Genomic DNA, 19,859 nt, shown 5'->3' with positions numbered 1-19,859 from the left:
CTAGAAAGTCAAGCAGAAAGAGGTTTAATAATAAAGCTGCTGAATGTTGTCATGTAAGGCACATTAATTTTCACTCTATTTTATTATTTTAAAATACCAAAAGCATTACAAAAACATATACACTCATCCCCCAAGGTAAGGTAGAACCCACATGCTAGAAATTCTGCCTTGTTCCTTGCTGTATGCAGAAGGAAGACATGTGAGAGTTAAAAGTAGAATCTGAGATTCTTCCTGGAGTTAAGATTCACTTACCCATTTCTGGTTCTGAACCAACCCTCTGCTGGCTTTTATCTCTCCCTGTAATTGGTATATGGCCCTGATAAATTACCCAAAAGGAATGCAGCCTTTTCTAAAGAAACCTCTACTGTCTGAATCACTCTTTGTCCACTTCAAAGTGCGAAACATGATTTACAATGTGTCTCAAATCAGTTAAAATTGCCTTGGCATAAAACTGATCTACCCCAAAGGGCAAATTTTCATTTTTTGTATATAAACAGCCCCTATAACAGAAATTACAGACAAAACTAGCAGGGGTAGAGTGCAAAAATATCTAACGGGCAGAATCAATCTGTAGAATTTTAGCTTTGCTTAGATATAGATAACATGCACTGACAATCAATTCTGCAGTGATTAACTTTTAAGATGTTGTAGGAGAAGCAGGAACCAATGGGCTGACTGATAAACTCTCAGAGCAAACCCGAAGGTAAAGGCTTGGCATGTGAGAAAGGGAGATAGGGATATACATTGTCCACATTTAGAAATCAGCAATAAGATCAAGTATTTGTTTCTTTAAAAGTACATCACTTACCTTTAATAAGCTGCTGCACTAATGTACAATTTGGCCCTTTATCCGTACTGTGCACAATACAGTTAGCTATTCTTGTTAAGTGACCCATGTAGCCATATCGTCTTCCTCCTTCAGCCCTGCAAGAATTCAACAAATTTCATTATTTAAACAGGCAGTTGTTTAATCTGTTAGTTACATACTGTTCTCTCTATAGGTTTGGAAGAGTATATAAGATGGTTGTTTGGCAAAGAAGAGAAGAGAATGTGACTTGGTCAGTCCTTCACAAAAAGGCCAATCAATTGTTAGGCAGTTAAAATATTTCAAACTCTGCTCCTTGATTCGATTTTCAAGAGCTGTGCAGAGTATCATATGGGACAAATGTTAGTTGGGGCAGGGGGTTGATTACTTTTACAGAATACACAACTCTATAATACAGCCATTAATTCATCAAGATTTATTTAAATTCACATCTATGCCTATGCTGTGCATACAGCGATCTCCATTAAAACTATTTATGACTCTTCAGACTTAGCTCAAATATAAATTTGTTCTTATCATAAAAATATACTGAAGTTAAATTAGCAAAAGCAGACCCATATATTGCTTGTGGAAAGCGCATACCCACAAACAGCAGCAGTGAACACTGCAGGGATAGAAATAGAGAGAACATGCCTAACCTTCTCCACTCCAGAAGCCAGTGATTTGAACATATTCCCTCTAGGTCAAAGTAGTATGCTTTGTGGACATCAATCAAGTACAGTTAATATTTTGTTTAAATTTGTCTTGAATTAAATCAAGTGCTATGTTGCTTCCCAAATAGTATACAGCATGCATAACTACAAATGCAGGGAGTGGGTTTTGATTACTCACTGTTTCTTCTCATTCATTTCCCATGCTTCAAGTATTCGTTCTATTAAATGGCACTTAAGGAAAAGCTATAAAACAAAAGCTTCCTTAGTTTTTTTTGCAATATATATTTTTTGCTACATATCTTCAAATATACCATGTATATTTCCCCCAACCGATCCTTCCAGTTCACCATGTTCTAAATTTGAAAAAGAGTACAAGACTGAAATGATTATTACTCTGCAGCTCTACTTCAAAATATTCTGTCACACGTTAATAGCTGCACTGTTGCCAGTTTAAAAAAAAAAGGCGTGATTACCTATTTAATCTAGCAAAAGGAACTAGTAGCTGATCTATACTTAGATCAGCAACTTTATTTCTTGCACTGCAGCTACCATTGCTCTGGAGTACAACACTTCTGCTAAAACCAAAAACTGTTTTTGTTAGAGCAAGGTAGCAGGACAGTGGTAAGCGTAAGAGCTTTACAACAGTAATTTAACTATGGCAACTTTTTCATCCTCTTGGTCACCTTGCTTTTATTTATCTTACCTAGTTGACTGAGTGTTTCTATGCGGGGAGCCTAGCCCAATTATACCTAGAGTACTACAAATAATAAAAACAGCTTACATGTTTCAGCAAAAGGTTGTCTCCAGTGGAATCCTGATCTGAAATTGTACCATTTTCTGTGCTTTCAAATGGACTTGCGAGAATCAATGCAATACAAATTTCTACTTGAGTATGTAAAAAGTTATTCCATGTGTACTTAAAAAACATGTCCTGTAGGGAAAAAAGAAACTGGAGTCAAACGTAGCCCTGTTAAAATCCAAGTCTGTGTGCTTAAGTTTCCGTGAATTGAACTCTACTCAAAGGATGCTCCCACTGGAAGAGAAGGACAGTAATTTTTGCTGTTTCCTTCCTTCATCCTTCCAAGATCTGGTCCAGAGCAGCATGGGTTGACCCTGCAGAATGGAGTGGAGGATGACACTCAAGTCTCTAGAAAAAGTGGAGAAAAACACTTTTTCCCATCTGTCAGTGAGAGCCTTTGCTGAAAATGAGTCATTTTGTATACTAAGGATTGTATTCAATGTAGCACTAAGGTGAATATTCTGTTACCACAAGGGTTTCTCGTTGTGCGATGAAACGTTCTGCTGCTCTCCTCCTCTTGTGCCTCCCAAATGTGTTCTAAGGTTTTCTTTAGCTCTCTGAAACAGATCTGGAGGAAGCAGAAGGGGAATCCACTTGTGCTACTGCTAATCCTTGCTCAAGCACAAGTTAGTTGAATGCTGCTCGCAATTGCAGCAAAGTAGTAATAGTAATAACTAAGCCTAGTTTCAGTGTTCTTTAAAAAGAAAATTCAATAAACTACTGTCCCCAATTAACATATGCACAAACCATCTTAAGCCACTATAGTATTTGTGCTAGCAGTGCCTCAGAGAAGCCTATGGATGGAAGATGCAGCAGCTCTGCTAGCAGAGATTTCTGCATTCCCAAGAAAGCAGACTACACATGAATATTAGAGTATATCACATCAGTTGATAAGAATTCCTACAAAAAGTGACAGCTGCTCATGAAGATGCAAGCTGCTCCCAATACTCTTAACCAAACACAGATTATATGTATGTACTGGCCACTTTTATTCTGTTTAAGATAAAACAAAAAGTGCCTGTGTCTCCATCTTAATTTATGATGGTGCTATGGCCAATAAAGCGCAGCCCCATTTTTCCAGAATTCTGAACTCATGGGACATTCCTACTTCCCACAATTGCATCTGCCCCTAACAAATGATTAAACTATTTGTAACAAACTACACATTATGAATGAGGACTGAGGTTGGAACCCCAACTTTCAAAAGAACTGAAATGCCTGTAGGGAAGTGCAAATTTGTCTGCAATGGAGGGGATTTAACTCTCTACTCCTACCCCATTTTCAAGTTGAAAATCTCCATCATCTGGAGGCTATTTTCCCTATGGAGAGAGTATCAGTGAATGCCCCCAGGTCTCAACACACTGCTGTCAACCATAGTTCATGACTGCATTTTAGTGTATTTTTTAAGTTACAGGATCCATTCATGGATATCTCATGTAATTTAATTTGACTTTCAGATATAAAACCTGAGGCAGCACAGAAATATTAATTTCACAGGTAACATTCCATTCACTCACTCAAGGAAATCATAGTATCTTTCACCTGTGTCATGACATAGCAAGATTAGGAACAATTAGCACAACAAAAAAGATACGAGCATTGCTGTGATAATTTGTGATAGGAAAGTCAATATTGCAAGTATTTATGCTCTTACCAGTATAACTCCTATGCTATTGAGCTCTATAAGTTCCAGGTTTACACTGTTTGTATTTGTCTGTAGAAGGCTGGATATTAATCTGATCACATTTAACCTGGTATTCCCTACAGGTGGATCCAATACACCCCATGTTGTCTTCATAACACTTTTCTAGACAAAATAGAGAACAAAAATATTGAAATATTACTCAAACTCCAAAGTATTATTTATCCACAAGGCGGAGGGGGCAGGAGGAAACAAGGTAATCACAAAACTAAGGCTGAAACATTTAGCAGAATACCTAAAAGAGAAACTCAATGTTAGTCCCATACATTATGTTCTACAATATCATGGGCTGAAAATGTGAGGACATATATGTAAAATAAGCAGTTCAATGATCAGTTCACCAATGACAAAACACTTCTCCCGCAAGTTCTCAAAGTTGCATTTCTTTTGCAAAAACCATAACAAGATTGAGACTTAGTCTCCTTCCTTTGGCATATACAGAGTATTGGATGGGACAAGGCTATTTCATTCTGTTCAAGGCTTTGAAGAAGCCAATAAATGGCAAGACACTCTTGCTGCTTGGCATTGGAGAACAGGAAGGAGACTGGCATAACTTCTTCAAAGCCTCACTACCAAAGTTGGAAGGTAGATCAGCCTTCCCTAATCCGGTGTCCTCCAAAGGTTGCTAGACTACCACCTATCATCCTTGACCATTGGTCATGCTATTTGGGGTGATGGGAGTTGGAGAAAATATATACAGTGCACTAGGATGGGGAAGGCTGATCTAGGCAATCATGCTGCAAAGCTTGGTTCTGCACGTCAAGAAAGGGAAAGCAGCAGAACTAGAATCGGGCAATATAATGCTCTCAGTTTCCTTGGCAATGGAGGTTCACTTCTACACTGGGAACACAAAATGAGGAAGAGAGGGGAGAAGCAGTTTGGTCGCTGAGGTGATAGAAAGACTCCCTCTGGGACTGGAAGAAGGGTGGCTTATTTACTTATTTAAAATATTTATCCACACCTTTCCACCTCATTAATGAGATGCCGAAAGGAGATAGCCAAGTGTATATAGGTTACCCACCAATGTCCAATTCATCAAACAGTGGATGAGTGCCCTCGAAGCTGGATTGATGGAGCAGAATGGCTCCAATTTCACATGCACTAAATGTTTTACTTACTTTGGGGGGCTCCAAGAGCAGTTCATGGAAGGATGGAAGTCGTGCTTTTATGGCTTCTAATACACTCTTGTTGACCAAATATGTTGAGTGACTCATACCTGGGGGGCAAATCTCTATGTGACCTTCAAATCTAAAATGAAGAAAAGGTAAGCTCTTTAACACAAAAAGCACAGCTACTTTAAAAAGACAGATAGATCAATAAGCTGACTAGGCTAGATAATAGTAAAGGGAACAAATCAAAATTTTTACATTCAACTCACCTTTCAATTAAGGTGATACAGTATCTGCATTGTTGTCCACCGACCCACATCTAACAATTATTTAGTCTTTCCCTCAACCCGACACACAGACTTCAGTAAAATAATGTTTTAAAAATTTGATTAACATACACAAAAACTGACTTCCAAGCAACATAAATCTCATATTTTTGCAGTGATGTATTAATGATGACCCCATTTCAGAAGCATCCACTTGGACTGTGCAAGACTTATTATTTCCAAGAATGTTTATAAGATAAATGTTTAGGTACAGATAATGTAGTCACAATTTACATCAATTTAATAGAATCATAGAATTACAGAGTTGGAAGAGATCATGAGGGTCATATAGTTCAACTCCCTGCAGTGCAGGAATCTTTTTCACAATGTGGGGCTCACGACCCCTAAGAAGTAGTGACTCATGCTCTACCAACTAAGACATTAATGTAAACTACAGTGGTGCCATGCAAGACGAAATTAATTCGTTCCGCAAGTCTTTTCGTCTTGCGAGTTTTTCGTCTTGCGAAGCACGGTTTCCCATAGGAATGCATTAAAAATCAATTAATGCGTTCCTATGGAAACCGCCTTCAGACCAGGTCCGGGGACAGTCTGTCCCCGACCTCTTCTGAAGGCTGGCGGGGGGCGAAAGTCTTTGCTTCCCCCCCCGCCTGCCTTCCCGGGACAGCAGAGACTTCTCCGCTGTCCCGGGCGATCTTAAAATGCTGGGGGGCAGCAGCGAACCCTTCGCTGCTGTCCCCCAGCATTTTAAAAGCCCCCGGGACAGCGGAGACTTTTCCGCTGTCCCGGGGCGATCTTAAAATGCTGGCGGGCGGCAGCGAAGGCTTCGCTGCCGTCCCCCAGCATTTTAAAAGCCCCGGGACAGCGGAGGACTTCTCCGCTGTCCGGGGTGATCTTAAAATGCTGGCGGGCGGCAGCGCTTTCTCTGCTCTCCCGGGAAGGCAGGCAGGGGGGAGCAAAGACTTTTGCCCCCCGCCAGCCTTCAGAAGAGGTCCAGGACCTCTTCTGAAGGCGGGCGGGTGGCAAAAGTCTTTGCTCCCCCCCCGCCTGCCTTCAAAAGTGGTCCGGGGGCTTTTAAATCGCCCCGGGACAGTCCCGGGGCGATTTAAAAACCCCCGGGAAGGCAGGCAGAGGGGACAAAGACTTTTGCCCCCCGCCGGCCTTCAGAAGAGGTCCTGGACCTCTTCTGAAGGCGGGCGGGGGGCAAAAGTCTTTGCTCCCCCCGCCTGTCTTCAAAAGCCCCCGGGAAGGCAGGCAGGGGGGACAAAGACTTTTGCCCCCCGCTCGCCTTCAGAAGAGGTCCTGGACCTCTTCTGAAGGCGGGCGGGGGGCAAAAGTCTTTGCTCCCCCCGCCTGCCTTCAAAAGCCATCCGGGATAGCGGGAAGCGCTTCCCTGCTATCCCGGACTGCTTTTAAAATGCTGGCGGTGGGGAGCAAAGCCTTTTGGCCCCCGCCGGCCTTCCTGGACCTCTTCTGAAGGCCCGGGGGGGGGGGAAGGCTTTGCTCCCCACCGCTAGCATTTAAAAGAGGTCCCCAGAGATTTCCCTATGGGCTTTCTTCTTGCGAAGCAAGCCCATAGGGAAATTCGTCTTGCGAAGCGCCTCCAAAAGGGAAAACCCTTTCGTCTAGCGGGTTTTTCCTCTTGCGAGGCGTTCGTCTTGCGGGGCACCACTGTAATGACATTAATTTACACAAATGATACCATCTTGTTCCAACTGTTCCCTATAGTGAGATCAGTGCCAGAATGGACAGAAGGCAGCCTTTTACATGTATAGTTAAACTGTGTTTGCTAAACACCTTCTTATTATCCAGAATCCACAAAACTAGGTAGAGATCAGAAAAATGCTCATTCAGAAACCTTTATATACCGTATTTTTCGCCCTATAGGACGCACTTTCCCCCCTCCAAAAATGATGGGGAAATGTGTGTGCGTCCTATGGGGCGAATGCAGGCTTTCACTGAAGCGTGGAGAGCGAGAGGGGTCGGTGCGCACCGACCCCTCTTGCTCTCCACGCTTCAGAAGCTATCCGCAAGCCTTGCGCGCCCGGCGGGAGGTCCCACCGGGCGCGCAAGGCTTGGGGCGGCAGCCTGTTCTGGGGGCTGGGGAAGCTCCGGCTTCCCCTGCCCCAGCCCCGCGGCTGGGGGGGGATAATTTTTTTTTATTCACCACCCCCAAAAAAACCCGAGGTGCGTCCTATGGGCCAGTGCGCCTTATAGGGCGAAAAATACGGTATATGCAACTGCACACAGTCATCTGACCAGGGCAGAAACAACGCAACTGCTGCTGGATAAAATACTGTTAGACAGTAGAAACATTAAAAGACAATCTTACGTTGGCCGTCTCGTTTCCAGTAAGGTCAGCAATATCTGAATTGCACTGACTATAGCTGATTCGTTTTTCTCTTTATGGAATATATTTGATAGCAGCTGTTCTATGATTTCTTTTCTAAAGAGAGAGAAAACATTGTTGGAAATTTAACATTCCCTTTTGTAGGTGTAGGCATCTGAAGGAATGCTTCTCCTTTTATCAACCTGCCCCGGTTCTTCTCATTGTTCCACCACCAGAGGCAATACATTCAGTGGTGGCACATGATAGTAGTGCCTTTTCTACAGTGACACATCTATTATAAACCAGGCACCAATTTTTTAAATATTCCAGTGCTCAATTAAGACATGTCTTTTTGCTAGGCGTTTATGGAATATTAGACTGCTTCTAGGCTAAATTTGTATTTTAACCTGCTATACATAATTAATTGGATATAGCATTGCTTCAAAACTGTATCACGCCCCTAGATCTTTTGCAGGGGGGAGAGGACACTAAATATATTGTGAAATGAATAAATACATATTTGTCAGGAAAGGTATACATATGGCTTGCAGTTTGTTCTTTGGTCCAGAGCTGCTCATGTTTTTCTTTAATAAAAGAATCAGAATTATTTTAATAGCAACTCTAATCCTTGTAACAGTAATGGCAAGTTCATAAACCAGGAAATGATCACATGGCACTAAAATACTTTCATAACTGGGGGAGCAGTCTTGACCAATAGAAACATTTAGTTTTTCTGGACATTGCTGTTATCTACTATGCACACAAACTCTGCCCTTGGCCACCTCCCCTTTAGTTCTTGACTGCAATCCTACAACCCACACTCTTGACAAAAGGTTAACTCCCTTGCTCAGTTCCCATTCTGTGGATAGTATCAGGCCATATACTGCACCACCGCCAGTTATGTACTGCAATCATAAACAAATAGTGCATAAAATTTATTTGTGACCCCTTTAAAGAGTATAGATCCTAGTTTTACCATTCATAGATTTCAAGGCATTAAGTTACTTTTACATCTGCTTATATAGATAAAAAACATAAATAAGTTTCCTTAGTATCAATGCCATCACCCTTGCAAACCATGTACTTTCTCTCTCCGAGCCTTTTACTATTTCCTCTACTTGCATGCACAAGAGGGAAGGAACAAGCAGGGAAGACTGAAACTCATGCTTGCTTATCTCTGTAATGCCAAACCATGGTTTAGCGTAACATCTGAACTAGGTCAGCGTATAGTGCATCTCAAGATAGTTGCTGTTTGTTTATTTTTTAAAAAAATACACATTAAACTCTTTTATCTTTGTTAACGTGATCTAAGCATTTTTATGTCTTGTTTCTTACAGAGAATGCACTATCATACTTCAGAACTTGCATTCAAGTTACATCATTCTCCATGGCACATGCAAACCATTCAACATTTCAAAAAATGTCAATATCCATGGAATATATACATACATCTATGACAGCAATGACAACATCAAGTCAACCTACTTTTCTAGTGTTGCAAGCAGTGGATCTGGTTCTGAACTGTTTTGTACTTGTAGCATCTGGTCTCTACTCAAGCGGATAATTTCACAGAGTGACTGGGATGCGTTTGAGTGTCTCTAAACAACAAGGACAGTTTATGGAATAAAAAAAAACCCCCTACAGTATTCATTGATAGTTTTAGAACCAAAGGTTAAGACTTAAATGCAAATTCACCCAATTCCCGGAAGGCAACACAAATTATGAGTGTTAAACTACAGGACCAGCAGCTCCTCCTTATACGCTTCTCATTCTGTATACAATGCAGGTGACCAAATTGAAGTGTGTGGATTTTGTAAGCAAGGCATAACTATAAACAGAAAAGTTTTAAATCAGAGAAGAGTGACTTTTTGCCCCTTGGGGGGCACATGTGGCAGTGGGTGGGCGGGCAGGAGCTGGATGCCAGTGGGTGGGGCTGGTGACAGTATCTCCTTTTACTGCTCTTAAGCTTGAACAAAACACATTCAACTCCCCTTTTCACACAGACACAATCATCTCCCCCAACTGCCTCTCTCACACACTTTTAACAGGATCCTCTCCAGCAATCCTGCTGCAGACAAGATTGCCATCTCCACAATGCTTAGCAGTGCAAGACAGCAGGCTTTTTGGCACAGTACAAGTGATGGTTTATCATATGGGTGATGGGGAGAAGTGGGACAGGCTCCGTGGGGCTTGGAATGGAGAGCAGCCAAGGACAAAAATTTCCTACAAAATTTACGTGAATATGAACCACGACATGTATTCCTTACATCTTCATCTTGAGAAGGATGCACAATTTCCACAAGCCGCTGAATTATTTTTTCTTCATTCAACCACTGTAGAGACATATGGGAAGGGGAGGAAATTAAGTCTCCTTTCACATTTTCATCAGTCACACAGATCAAATAGATAGTACCACCCACAAGCCATATTATACATTAAAAAGTGCATTCCCAGAGATAACAACACCAGTAGGGCTTCAGAAACTTGCAGGAAGGAACCCTTAAGCAATATTACCACATGCAAAGTATACTTCTTTATAAAAACCAAGAACAAGAGAATGGGCAATCTTTAAGGGTGCCAGGGAAAAAGAAAGGATCTCTAACAATTATACCAGATCTTTTTGTATTTATTCTTGGGAGTGGGGGGAGATGTCCTACACTAGTACACTGATTAGTATATATATTAATTATCTGTCATGTTGCAGAGAAGGCATCCGGTACTGTTTCTACTCTAATTGTAGCTGGTAAGTTTTTTGGCAACTGCAATATACCGCCAAATCTTTAAACAACATACCAGCATTCTCCCCACAAGGTATACAAGAACAATATTTTGAGACATTTGCAAATGTTCTGCCCTTTAATGTGAATCATTTCTGCTAATTAAATATGTTGTCACTGGGTAGATCCACCAAATTTAAAAAATAAGACCTCTTTTGTTTACCATCACTCCAGCTTTCTGTGACTGGCATATTATATTTTCTCTTATGCTTGCGCAGACTGATTTTAAGTGGCTTATGCTGCCATATAGCATTTCATTGCTACATGTCCAGTTCCTCCTGGAGTTCATGTTCCCAAGTTTACTTAAACCCCAACAGCATTCTTGTAGATTTTTCAATATGTATTTCTGAAACCAGGCCTTTAAGATCATCCTCTGCTTCTAAAATTACTAATTCAAAGACTATGAGAGGCCCATTTACCTTTTCTCTGATTATGGAATTAGAAATAAAATTAACATTTGTGTTATGCAAGTCTGCACAGTGTAAACCCTAAAGGCCGACAATGAATCAATTCGCACTTCTCTGAAGGGGTTCCAAATATGCATTATCTGCCCCTTCCAACCTTTGTGGAACAAAGATAGGAAAATTTCGGCATCGCTATGTTCCTCCTCCATGGATTCAGAGGTGTGGTGGTGGTGGCATCAGCTTTTTGAGCCATGACATACAGCCTACCAGCTTATAATAATTATTCTGCATGTGAATTGCTAGGAGCATTAAAACTTTATGTGCTGTTTCAACAGATGGAAGGGGGACAAATAGCAAAGGGGGGGGGATACATAGATATCTGCAATGGGAGAGGCATAATATAGACAGTAGAGAGGCTTATGGAGTGTGGCTAGAGCTGCAGGAATACAGAAGACAACATGCATTAAAAGATGGAGAGAAAGGCAGAAAGGTTAATAAACTGGTACAGAGACTTGCATGTGGTAAAAAAGATTATCAAATGGGGTGCATGGAGGCGAGACCGTACTTCTAAAGAAAAATCGCAGCATTAAAATTAAAATAAAGTTGCTTTTCCTGTGATTGAAGTAGTAAAACCTGCTCTCTGATTTTTATGCACTGCTGCTGTAAGGTGACAACACTACATTTATATTTTTGTCAACACACTCTAGCATTCTACTTCACATTTACAAACAAGCTAAAAAATGACTTGTACACAGAACACAAAATGGCTTAAGATGCTATTTGAGCTACAACTGGAATACACTTAATTGCTAGCTGTTAATATTTTAAATGAATGTGTTGACAAGGTGTTTCAAGAATTACTGCAAAACACTGATTTCATTCATGTGTAAGCTATGGCAAGCTCAGTTGTCACTACTAACAATCTGAAACCACAACAGCTTTAGAAGTACAGTCCCTTGTGTACTTTTCCATGCTTCTAGATGCATTCATGGCATCATAGTCATGTATCTAAACCAGGTAACAAACAGCTGGAATATGGGGAAACTAAAAGCAGCTGAAATTGAATTTGTTTACAGTTCAAATACAACATTTAAGTGCTTGGTGAAAGCTAGCATTTCCATTCCAGCTGATCAAAACAGGAACCTCTCTACCACCTCCCATATCTTTTTCATTTTGTGTCTTGTCTTTGAGATTGTAAATCTCAGGGAAGGAACTCTCTTATCATTTAGATATTTATTCAGCGTTTTTGGCTGAAGAATAATATGAAAATGTTGGAAGTCAATAAATAAAAAATTAAACATTTCATAGATAGCACAGGAGACAGTTTCCTTTGCAAGTGAAGGATTTTTCCTGCTCTACTTAAAAATTGAATGCCAAGGGTACCTCACTAGCCATTTACAATTTCAGTTTCAAAAACAATGCCTCTAATCTTCACTTTTAAAGATGATTCCCATTCCAAAAGAAATTACTTACATTTAACACTTCTTGCCTGGGCTGTGGAGGTTCTATGCATGTTAGCAGCCTGAGCAACAAGTCCATAATAGCAGAGGTTCCTATGTGCTTTATAATGAGGTCTACAAAATCCTGCTTTTTCTTTAAGAAATCCACGATCTGTGAAAGATAAAAGACAGAACACAAAGTTGTGAAATAATAAAGCCAACAAAACAGTAAAAACTAAATTGCCAGAAAAAAAACTAAGTAGAGTAAGGCTTATCCCTCTTTGAAAGGGATGCCTTCCCCCACCCCCAGTGGCCACATTCCTTCTGAGCCAACATGGTTCAGGACACACGCCTTTCATTTTCTTCCATGCATGCACAGCTCCCTATTGCAATTTGCACTGAGGAAAAACCACCTGTGCACTGTGAGAGGTTCCCCTTCCCAAAATGCAAATAATAGGCCTTGGAGGACCAATTTGGATGAGAATCCTGTCATGAGAGGTTAAAATGTTTAACTCTTCTATCTCCATTTGTTTCAATGGGTCTTTGTAGATAATACAATCACAGATGCAGAAGCCCTACAACCTCCCATGCCAGCATTCCAATCCTGATGAGATTTCCAGTTCCTGCAATTTGGAGAGGAAGACATGAAAACTGAGGGCAAGAGGCGGAGGAAAAGAGGCCCAGAATTCCAAAGAGGAAGTTTCCAAGGGTGGTATATGGCCCATGGGTGGTCAGATGGTTAAAGAGCCTCAACAGATTCTTATATTCTTTTTGTAAAATCTATATATGGCACCAACATTAATTTGCCATAAAATCTATTACAGTTGCTAAAGATAGCAAGTGGAATGAAAGTAACTTAAGCTAGGCAGTTGAAAGCACAGTGTTTCCAAAGGAGCAATTAAGTAATTACCTGTTCTGGTTTTCTGCTAATAAGAATACTTAGCACCTTGCTGAAGAAACTGGCCAATAACGGATTTAGGGGTGGCTCATTTAGAAGAAAACTATACAGTTTTGTTAATAATGATTCCTCTTCTCCCAGTCTATCATTGATCTGTGAAACATCTGAAGTAAGCAGCTCACAAGATATGTTTGGATACCTGAAAGAGAGAAGTACACATTTTACTTCATTAGTAATAATATATTAGCCTTACACACCAATAACAAGTGCTTTATCTAGCAATGCTGAGAGTACCATTATATGTAGTTTGAATACACAAAGTGCAAAGAAAATCAGAGATTTTCTTAGTTTGTGGAGGCAGGCCAGCAAACATCCAGGGGTTACTCCCTCTCTATCAACAAAGCATATATAATCATCTATTAGGTCCACCACCAAGCTGCTCCGACAGCTGGGGCCACCTGGCAGAAGGCCTTACCCAGGCCTGATCACTACACCAGCCTGAAGCTACTGTATGAATTGAGCTCAATTTGTCTGCCAACTCTACCTTATGCTGTTGCCATGATGACTGGAAGGACTGTGGATGCAGTGGTAAATCCATCACTCCTCAGGGCCTTGGTGGCAGCAGTGATTAAGATTGCTATTAGAACGGTCTCCAGAGATACTTGTTCTCTGTTGGCCAATCACCTGCCCATGAATGCATTCAATTGACAATCACTGTGTGCTGCCAGGTCTTATCCCAATTTGGGGGGAGTGGGGTGCTCTAAAGCTATTCCATTGCTTCCCTTGAAGGAGTCTTTAGGGCTGGTAAGGTAAAGCACAGGGACGCAGGTGGCACTGTGAGTTAAAGCCTCAGCGCCTAGGACTTGCCGATCGAAAGGTCGGCGGTTCGAATCCCTGCGGCGGGGTGCGCTCCCGCTGCTCGGTCCCAGCGCCTGCCAACCTAGCAGTTCGAAAGCACCTCCGGGTGCAAGTAGATAAATAGGGACCGCTTACCAGCGGGAAGGTAAACGACGTTTCCGTGTGCGGCTCTGGCTCGCCAGAGCAGCGATGTCACGCTGGCCACGTGACCCGGAAGTGTCTCCGGACAGCGCTGGCCCCTGGCCTCTTAAGTGAGATGGGCGCACAACCCCAGAGTCTGTCAAGACTGGCCCGTACGGGCAGGGGTACCTTTACCTTTAAGGTAAAGCACTGGGGCCCAACACACCTGTATTTACGCTAGTTTCTCTGAATGGTAACATGAAATGTAGTCAATAAGGAGTTCTTCAGAACACATAGCATAAAAACAGAGTGAACCAGATCAATGCTCCCAATCAATCCAGCTGCAGCATCTTACATTGGGCTGCTTGCAAGCTTCAGTCACCAGAACTGCTTGCTCTTGGAAAGTACACGATCAGGGGAGAAGCAGAGATTATGCAGAGCCAGAAGCCCTGCTTTATTCAATGTATTTATTGAGCAGACAACGGAGAAAGAGAGAGATCCTAAATGAGTGTGGGGACAGTCAGCACCCTTGCCTTTAGTTATTAATCATAGTGCTTGATTGTGCACAACCAAAGAGAGGAGAATGAGGAAGATGTGAAAGAGATGCAACATCATCCCTCACTTTGCCCCAAGGTATGTATCTCAAGTGGAGTGAGTAAGTGTGTGTTTGCTTGCTTGCGTGCCATGGAGAAGGGAATGAAAGTGTTGTGGCTACGAATATTGACTAAAATATATTCATTTAGCATTCTCTGGCTGCACAGTTGGTGGCAACTTTGCTTAGCAATGGAGTGAATAATTCCTCCATGGTTCACCATCTCCTAAGCAAATGAAATAAAATCTTTACATAATGTGTGGAAAATGTGGTAGCACAGACCCATTGGTGCACACACCCATACACATTCACATATACTCACACACAGGCTGAGAGCCTTAGTGGTGCCCCTCTGGAGGTTTCACCCAGGGCAAAAAACCCAGGCTAGCCCCCTTGTAGCTACGGCACTGCACCATGCAAAAAACAACAACTATTGACAGGCTTCCAAGTTAAGGATCAGATAAAATTTACAGGAGAGGTGGAACCAGCCTACTGCCCACCAGCTAGTCATACCTGTGCTAGATCATTGTTAAGATCACAGGACAATTCGCAACACAAAAATGCAAAACGAGAATACATAATAATAATAAACCAATAATGCCCCTCCCACAATGTGAGACAAAGTAGACAGTACTGGTCTAGAGGTCTGACAGGAACAATGAATAAGTTGTTTAGATGTCCTTAGTACCTTTTCAAGAGAGAAAACTGAGGAGAGAACCAGAATTGGCTGCCTCCGCATCCAATCAGCTCCACCCCTGGCTGTTGGCTAACCTGTCCTTCGCCCCACCAGTGCACATGGGCACCAGCCACTACCGAAAGCAATTTTTATATTATTTTTATTTTTAAAAAGCTTTAATAACCTACAAGTACGCATAAGTAAAAAGAGAGAAATTCCTGCTATTTTGCAACCTATGAACTTTTAACTAGCGATAGGAGCACAAACAACTTTTACCAGCCATTCGAGTTTGACAGGTTTTGTATTTGACAACAATGGGGCTGGCTCTGGATAGAAATCCAGTCTGATTAAGTGCAGTATAACGCTTAAAACACTAATACACAAAAACACACATATGCACCTTTCATTACATTAATGACTGAATTTGGTGTGGGAAGGGGTTTTCTCAGATATTATAATTTAATCCAGAATATGAGTTAGCCTTCTTTATGCAGGCACCAGACCAATGGGCTGTACGTAACGCCAGTGTTAGCACACGATAAATCCTCTAACTCCTTTCCTCCATTAGTCTCTTGCATCCACTGATTTGCTCATGCAAGCTGCCTCCACTTAAGTCTCCACCGCAACCTCGACGCTCCCCTCTCCCACTTGAGTTTCCCCAACACAGTCAAAAACCTTTCCTGAAAGTGCCCAGCCCTTAGAGTAGCTTTGGCCCCCTAGTGTCTGCCAGAGCTTCTGGACTATAGCTCCATAGCCCCAGACAGCACAGCTGTGTGGGCAGAGGTTGGAGTTGTGGTCCAAAATACCTAGAGGGTGTTAAATTAGCTAAGACTATTAGGGGGTTACTTTTGGTTGGAAGCACAAGACAGCAGTGGGGAGATCACTTGCGGCAGGTAGTTTCCCTGTGAACAGAGTACAGATATAACCCAATGAATTTTTTAAAAAAGGTCTATTAAAAAAGCATACCATAAAGGGGGACATGTTACCACCCTTACTATAGGTGCAACAGTCTTATGAAACTACAGTCAGCTATTCTGCTAGTGAGCTTTTGTCTTCCCTCAACTTCAAACTCCTAGATCAAAACTCATTTCCTACTTGTATCTGATTTTTTCATCCATGTCTTGAGGTGGCTCTTCTATAATGAATGATACCAGATCTTCCAGACATTCCGATTTCAAAAGAAACTCTATAAGTTTGCGGTTTTGAGCTTTGCACTCTTGTAAAACATCATCTTCATCCATCAGCTCCTTCAGTGTTACATCTTCTCTCTCTAGAAGTGTGTCTATGTGGGATGATGAGTGAAGATCAAATTTCCAAAACATGCTGGTCTAGAGAAAAGGAAAAGCACACACAGCCTTAATTAAAGGGACAGATAGTAGCAGGTCTCTCTAACAGTCCTTAGGGAAGCCGTTCTCCTGTTTCCCTTGTTCTCAGTTTGCACACAAAACTGCAGAAGCAAAAACAGAAAGCAGGGAAAAGATGAACAGCGTTAAAAATTGGACTTCATGGAAGATGAAGAAGTATTTTATCAAAGTGCCTTGAATGATAAGCCAATGTCTTAAATTTCAATAAAGTTGTTAGATAGTTCAAGAATTGTAAAATTTTGACATACAAGATTTGACATGTTAATGCAACAACAGTAAGAAAAATGTTAACCCAGCTTAGAATTTTCCAGTATCTTCTTGTCTTTTTATCTAACAGCAAACTGATGGCACTCTAAGTCAGTTTCCAAGAAGCAGTTGATTCAAGAGATTGTTAAAATGCTAGTTGAGAGTTAAATCAGGAAAAATGAGAGGATTTTAGCTCACACGACTGTGGATCCATGTTTATCTCACTAAGGTGCCTATGTGTACTATTATCTTTTATCTCTATGGATACTATTGCCAAGAATAGAATTAAGCCCTTTATTAGTTTGCACCAAAAGATCTGGCTTTCCTTCACCTAGCCCATGACTGGCAAGAGCTCATGAAATTAACAAAAAGGCCAACAAGCAAAGTATCAACACTACAAACATACCTTTGGCCTCATACTGACTCAAGGCTTAAGTGATTTTTCTTGGCACTGCACTGATGCAAATTAAGACAAGGCTGTTTTTTTAAAAATGTGTTGATGCACATGTATTTCAGAAACTCAGCTTAATTCCTTAACAAGTCAATGCTGCACAAACGTTATTAAAAATTAAAGAAATGAGGGCATGAGCCAGAACCCTTTCCCACTTCATAATAAAATGTTACAAACCCAGCCCCAATTAGTTACCATAAAGTCCTTTTTGAGAATGGTTTATTCTCCTCAAACTTCAACTGTGCCCACCAACATTAAACCAAAGTTGGTATACATGCATAGGACTATTATACATAATTCTCACTGCTATAGCAAATAGACATCAGTTGCATTAGCAAATCACATTAAGGAGGAAAAACAGGAATAGAGTTAGATAAAGTGCCCAGTAACCCACAAATGTTTTTCAAACACATCTATAACCTTATAATTTGCCATTTGCCAGAGTTAAGTAGCAACTGCCTACTAGAAAACATGCAGAACACTTTCTATGGAAAATGATACGTGCTCATTCTACCATGTTGCACTGCATTATAATGGTAGCTTTGGTTCTCTCATTTTAAGGCAACAGCAAAGAGAACCAGAGTGGCATATACAGCCAGCATAATACTGTCATGAATTCAGCACAGGTCAGCACTCATAAAGATGCATGTGTGATGCTCTCCATAAATAGCTAGCGGTGAAGGTATAGAGAATCACATTTTTCCATTGTGGAGAAAGATCCAAGTTGAGCTAAAAATTGTAGGCACTTGCCTTTAAAATAGGCCGTAGCTCTCTAAGCACTTCACTGAGGCAAGTTCCACTGAAACCAACAATGCTTGCTTCCAAATGCATATGGTAAGGATTGAGGAGACAGCCAGCAATTTTGGTTTGTTATATTCATTGGGTATAAGGGGATCAGGAGGACAATCTGATTTATGTCTGTTTCCAACACTCTCGGTTGTGAAGTATTGTCTACTGATATACATCATGCCACCCTGCCCTCATTTGGGAGGAAGGGTGGGGTATAAACTAAACAAAACAAAAATTTATTTAGTTATTTAAATCTAACAGAAGGATTCACCCAGTGCACCACATCAGTGAAAGTTCTGTACAAGGAGTTCTGCTTGTGCAAGTGGGCTTTTTCCCCCACCACCTCCCCCTGTGCCCACCAAAATTGGCTCAGGGAGGGGGGATGTCATTTCATCTGACAAGCAGTAATGTTTGTGCAAAAATAACTTTTATAATTGTATAATATTGAATACCATGCTATGACATCATGTGTAAATATTAAAAAGGTAGAAATGGCCCAAAGCTAGCCAACCAGTTAAGGTATTAGTGCACTTACAAAAGTTGCTCAAATTTCACACACAGTATAATTTACACACAAACTGAAGTCAAACATTGGCTTATTTGTCAGGCTACCGCAACCATTTCTTGTTGACAAATACAGGGTAACTTTCAAGCCAAAAAGCAAGGTTCATTCTACATCTATTAAAAATAAAATCAGTGTTCCAGACTTTAACCCCAATCAAAGCAACCCAAATCTGTGAACAATAGTACTTCTGACAAAGAGTTCCAGAATAATTCCTGGGCACTAAATTTACAAACCTACACATACTTACTTGAAATTAAGTCCCACTGAACACAGTGGTGCTTACTTCCAATAATGTATGCATAGATCATGCTGTATGAAAATATTTCCCTAGCTACATTCATACATACATACATACATACATACATACATACATACATTTCATTGATTTTCAATGAATTGATTCAGGAAAGACTAACAGTAAGTAGCAACAAAAAAGAAAAGCATACTACTGCAAACATGTTACTGCGTTATTTCACAAACTTTCTCCCAGGCAAGCCGTATTAGGGGCTGGTTTCTCAATATGGCAGATGCTGACCAGATTATTCCATCACTTTTCAACAGGAGGCCAGGACCCTTGGAATAAGGAAAAACACCACAAAATGGATCAAAGGGCAAATCAGAGGAACCCTTAAAATAAGAGAACTTGTCTTTAATAAACCCACAGCATTAAGACTTTACTAGGTTTACAAATGTGCCAACATTCAAATAAATGTCATGGTGTTTACTACTGACACAAATGAATCTAGTGGCACTTTTCTGATTCTCATGGTGACAAATGCATAAACATGTTTCATAGACTCCACACTGCATTCAGTTATGGAGTAGTCAATTCCTTGTTCGGGACTGTATGTCGTATTAGGACCAGGCATACCCCTATTCATTCTTCAACCTTATGCACATGGCAATACACTGAAACTGTACTGGACCTGAGAACTTTGGACTTTACAGCTTGATGAGTAAAAATTGGGTGTAGCTGTA

At 41.0% G+C, this 19,859-nt stretch overlaps 1 protein-coding gene across 12 annotated transcripts in view; it reads right to left on the bottom strand.

Annotated features, from left to right (window-relative positions):
• Nucleotides 1-19,859, bottom strand: part of PPP6R3 (protein phosphatase 6 regulatory subunit 3) — a 57,614-nt gene that overhangs the window by 20,680 nt on the left and 17,075 nt on the right. For 11 of the 12 annotated variants that reach the window (XM_081919232.1, XM_081919233.1, XM_081919226.1 and 8 more), the window contains 12 exons: nucleotides 19,328-19,454; nucleotides 16,562-16,794; nucleotides 13,233-13,419; nucleotides 12,357-12,494; nucleotides 9,970-10,035; nucleotides 9,188-9,300; nucleotides 7,706-7,819; nucleotides 5,099-5,228; nucleotides 3,933-4,085; nucleotides 2,261-2,410; nucleotides 1,658-1,722; nucleotides 809-924 (listed from right to left, as the gene is read on the bottom strand). In XM_081919232.1, the coding sequence (XP_081775358.1) occupies nucleotides 809-924; nucleotides 1,658-1,722; nucleotides 2,261-2,410; nucleotides 3,933-4,085; nucleotides 5,099-5,228; nucleotides 7,706-7,819; nucleotides 9,188-9,300; nucleotides 9,970-10,035; nucleotides 12,357-12,494; nucleotides 13,233-13,419; nucleotides 16,562-16,794; nucleotides 19,328-19,339 (1,477 nt within the window). In that variant the 5' untranslated portion in view covers nucleotides 19,340-19,454. The remainder of the gene's footprint in view (nucleotides 1-808; nucleotides 925-1,657; nucleotides 1,723-2,260; nucleotides 2,411-3,932; nucleotides 4,086-5,098; nucleotides 5,229-7,705; nucleotides 7,820-9,187; nucleotides 9,301-9,969; nucleotides 10,036-12,356; nucleotides 12,495-13,232; nucleotides 13,420-16,561; nucleotides 16,795-19,327; nucleotides 19,455-19,859) is intronic. The other variant, XM_081919236.1, reaches the window with a different exon arrangement.

The sequence above is a fragment of the Podarcis melisellensis genome (genome assembly GCF_964234715.1).
Source record: "Podarcis melisellensis genome assembly, chromosome: 1".
NCBI lineage: Eukaryota > Metazoa > Chordata > Lepidosauria > Squamata > Lacertidae > Podarcis > Podarcis melisellensis.
This window is presented reverse-complemented; position numbering and strand designations above follow the sequence as displayed.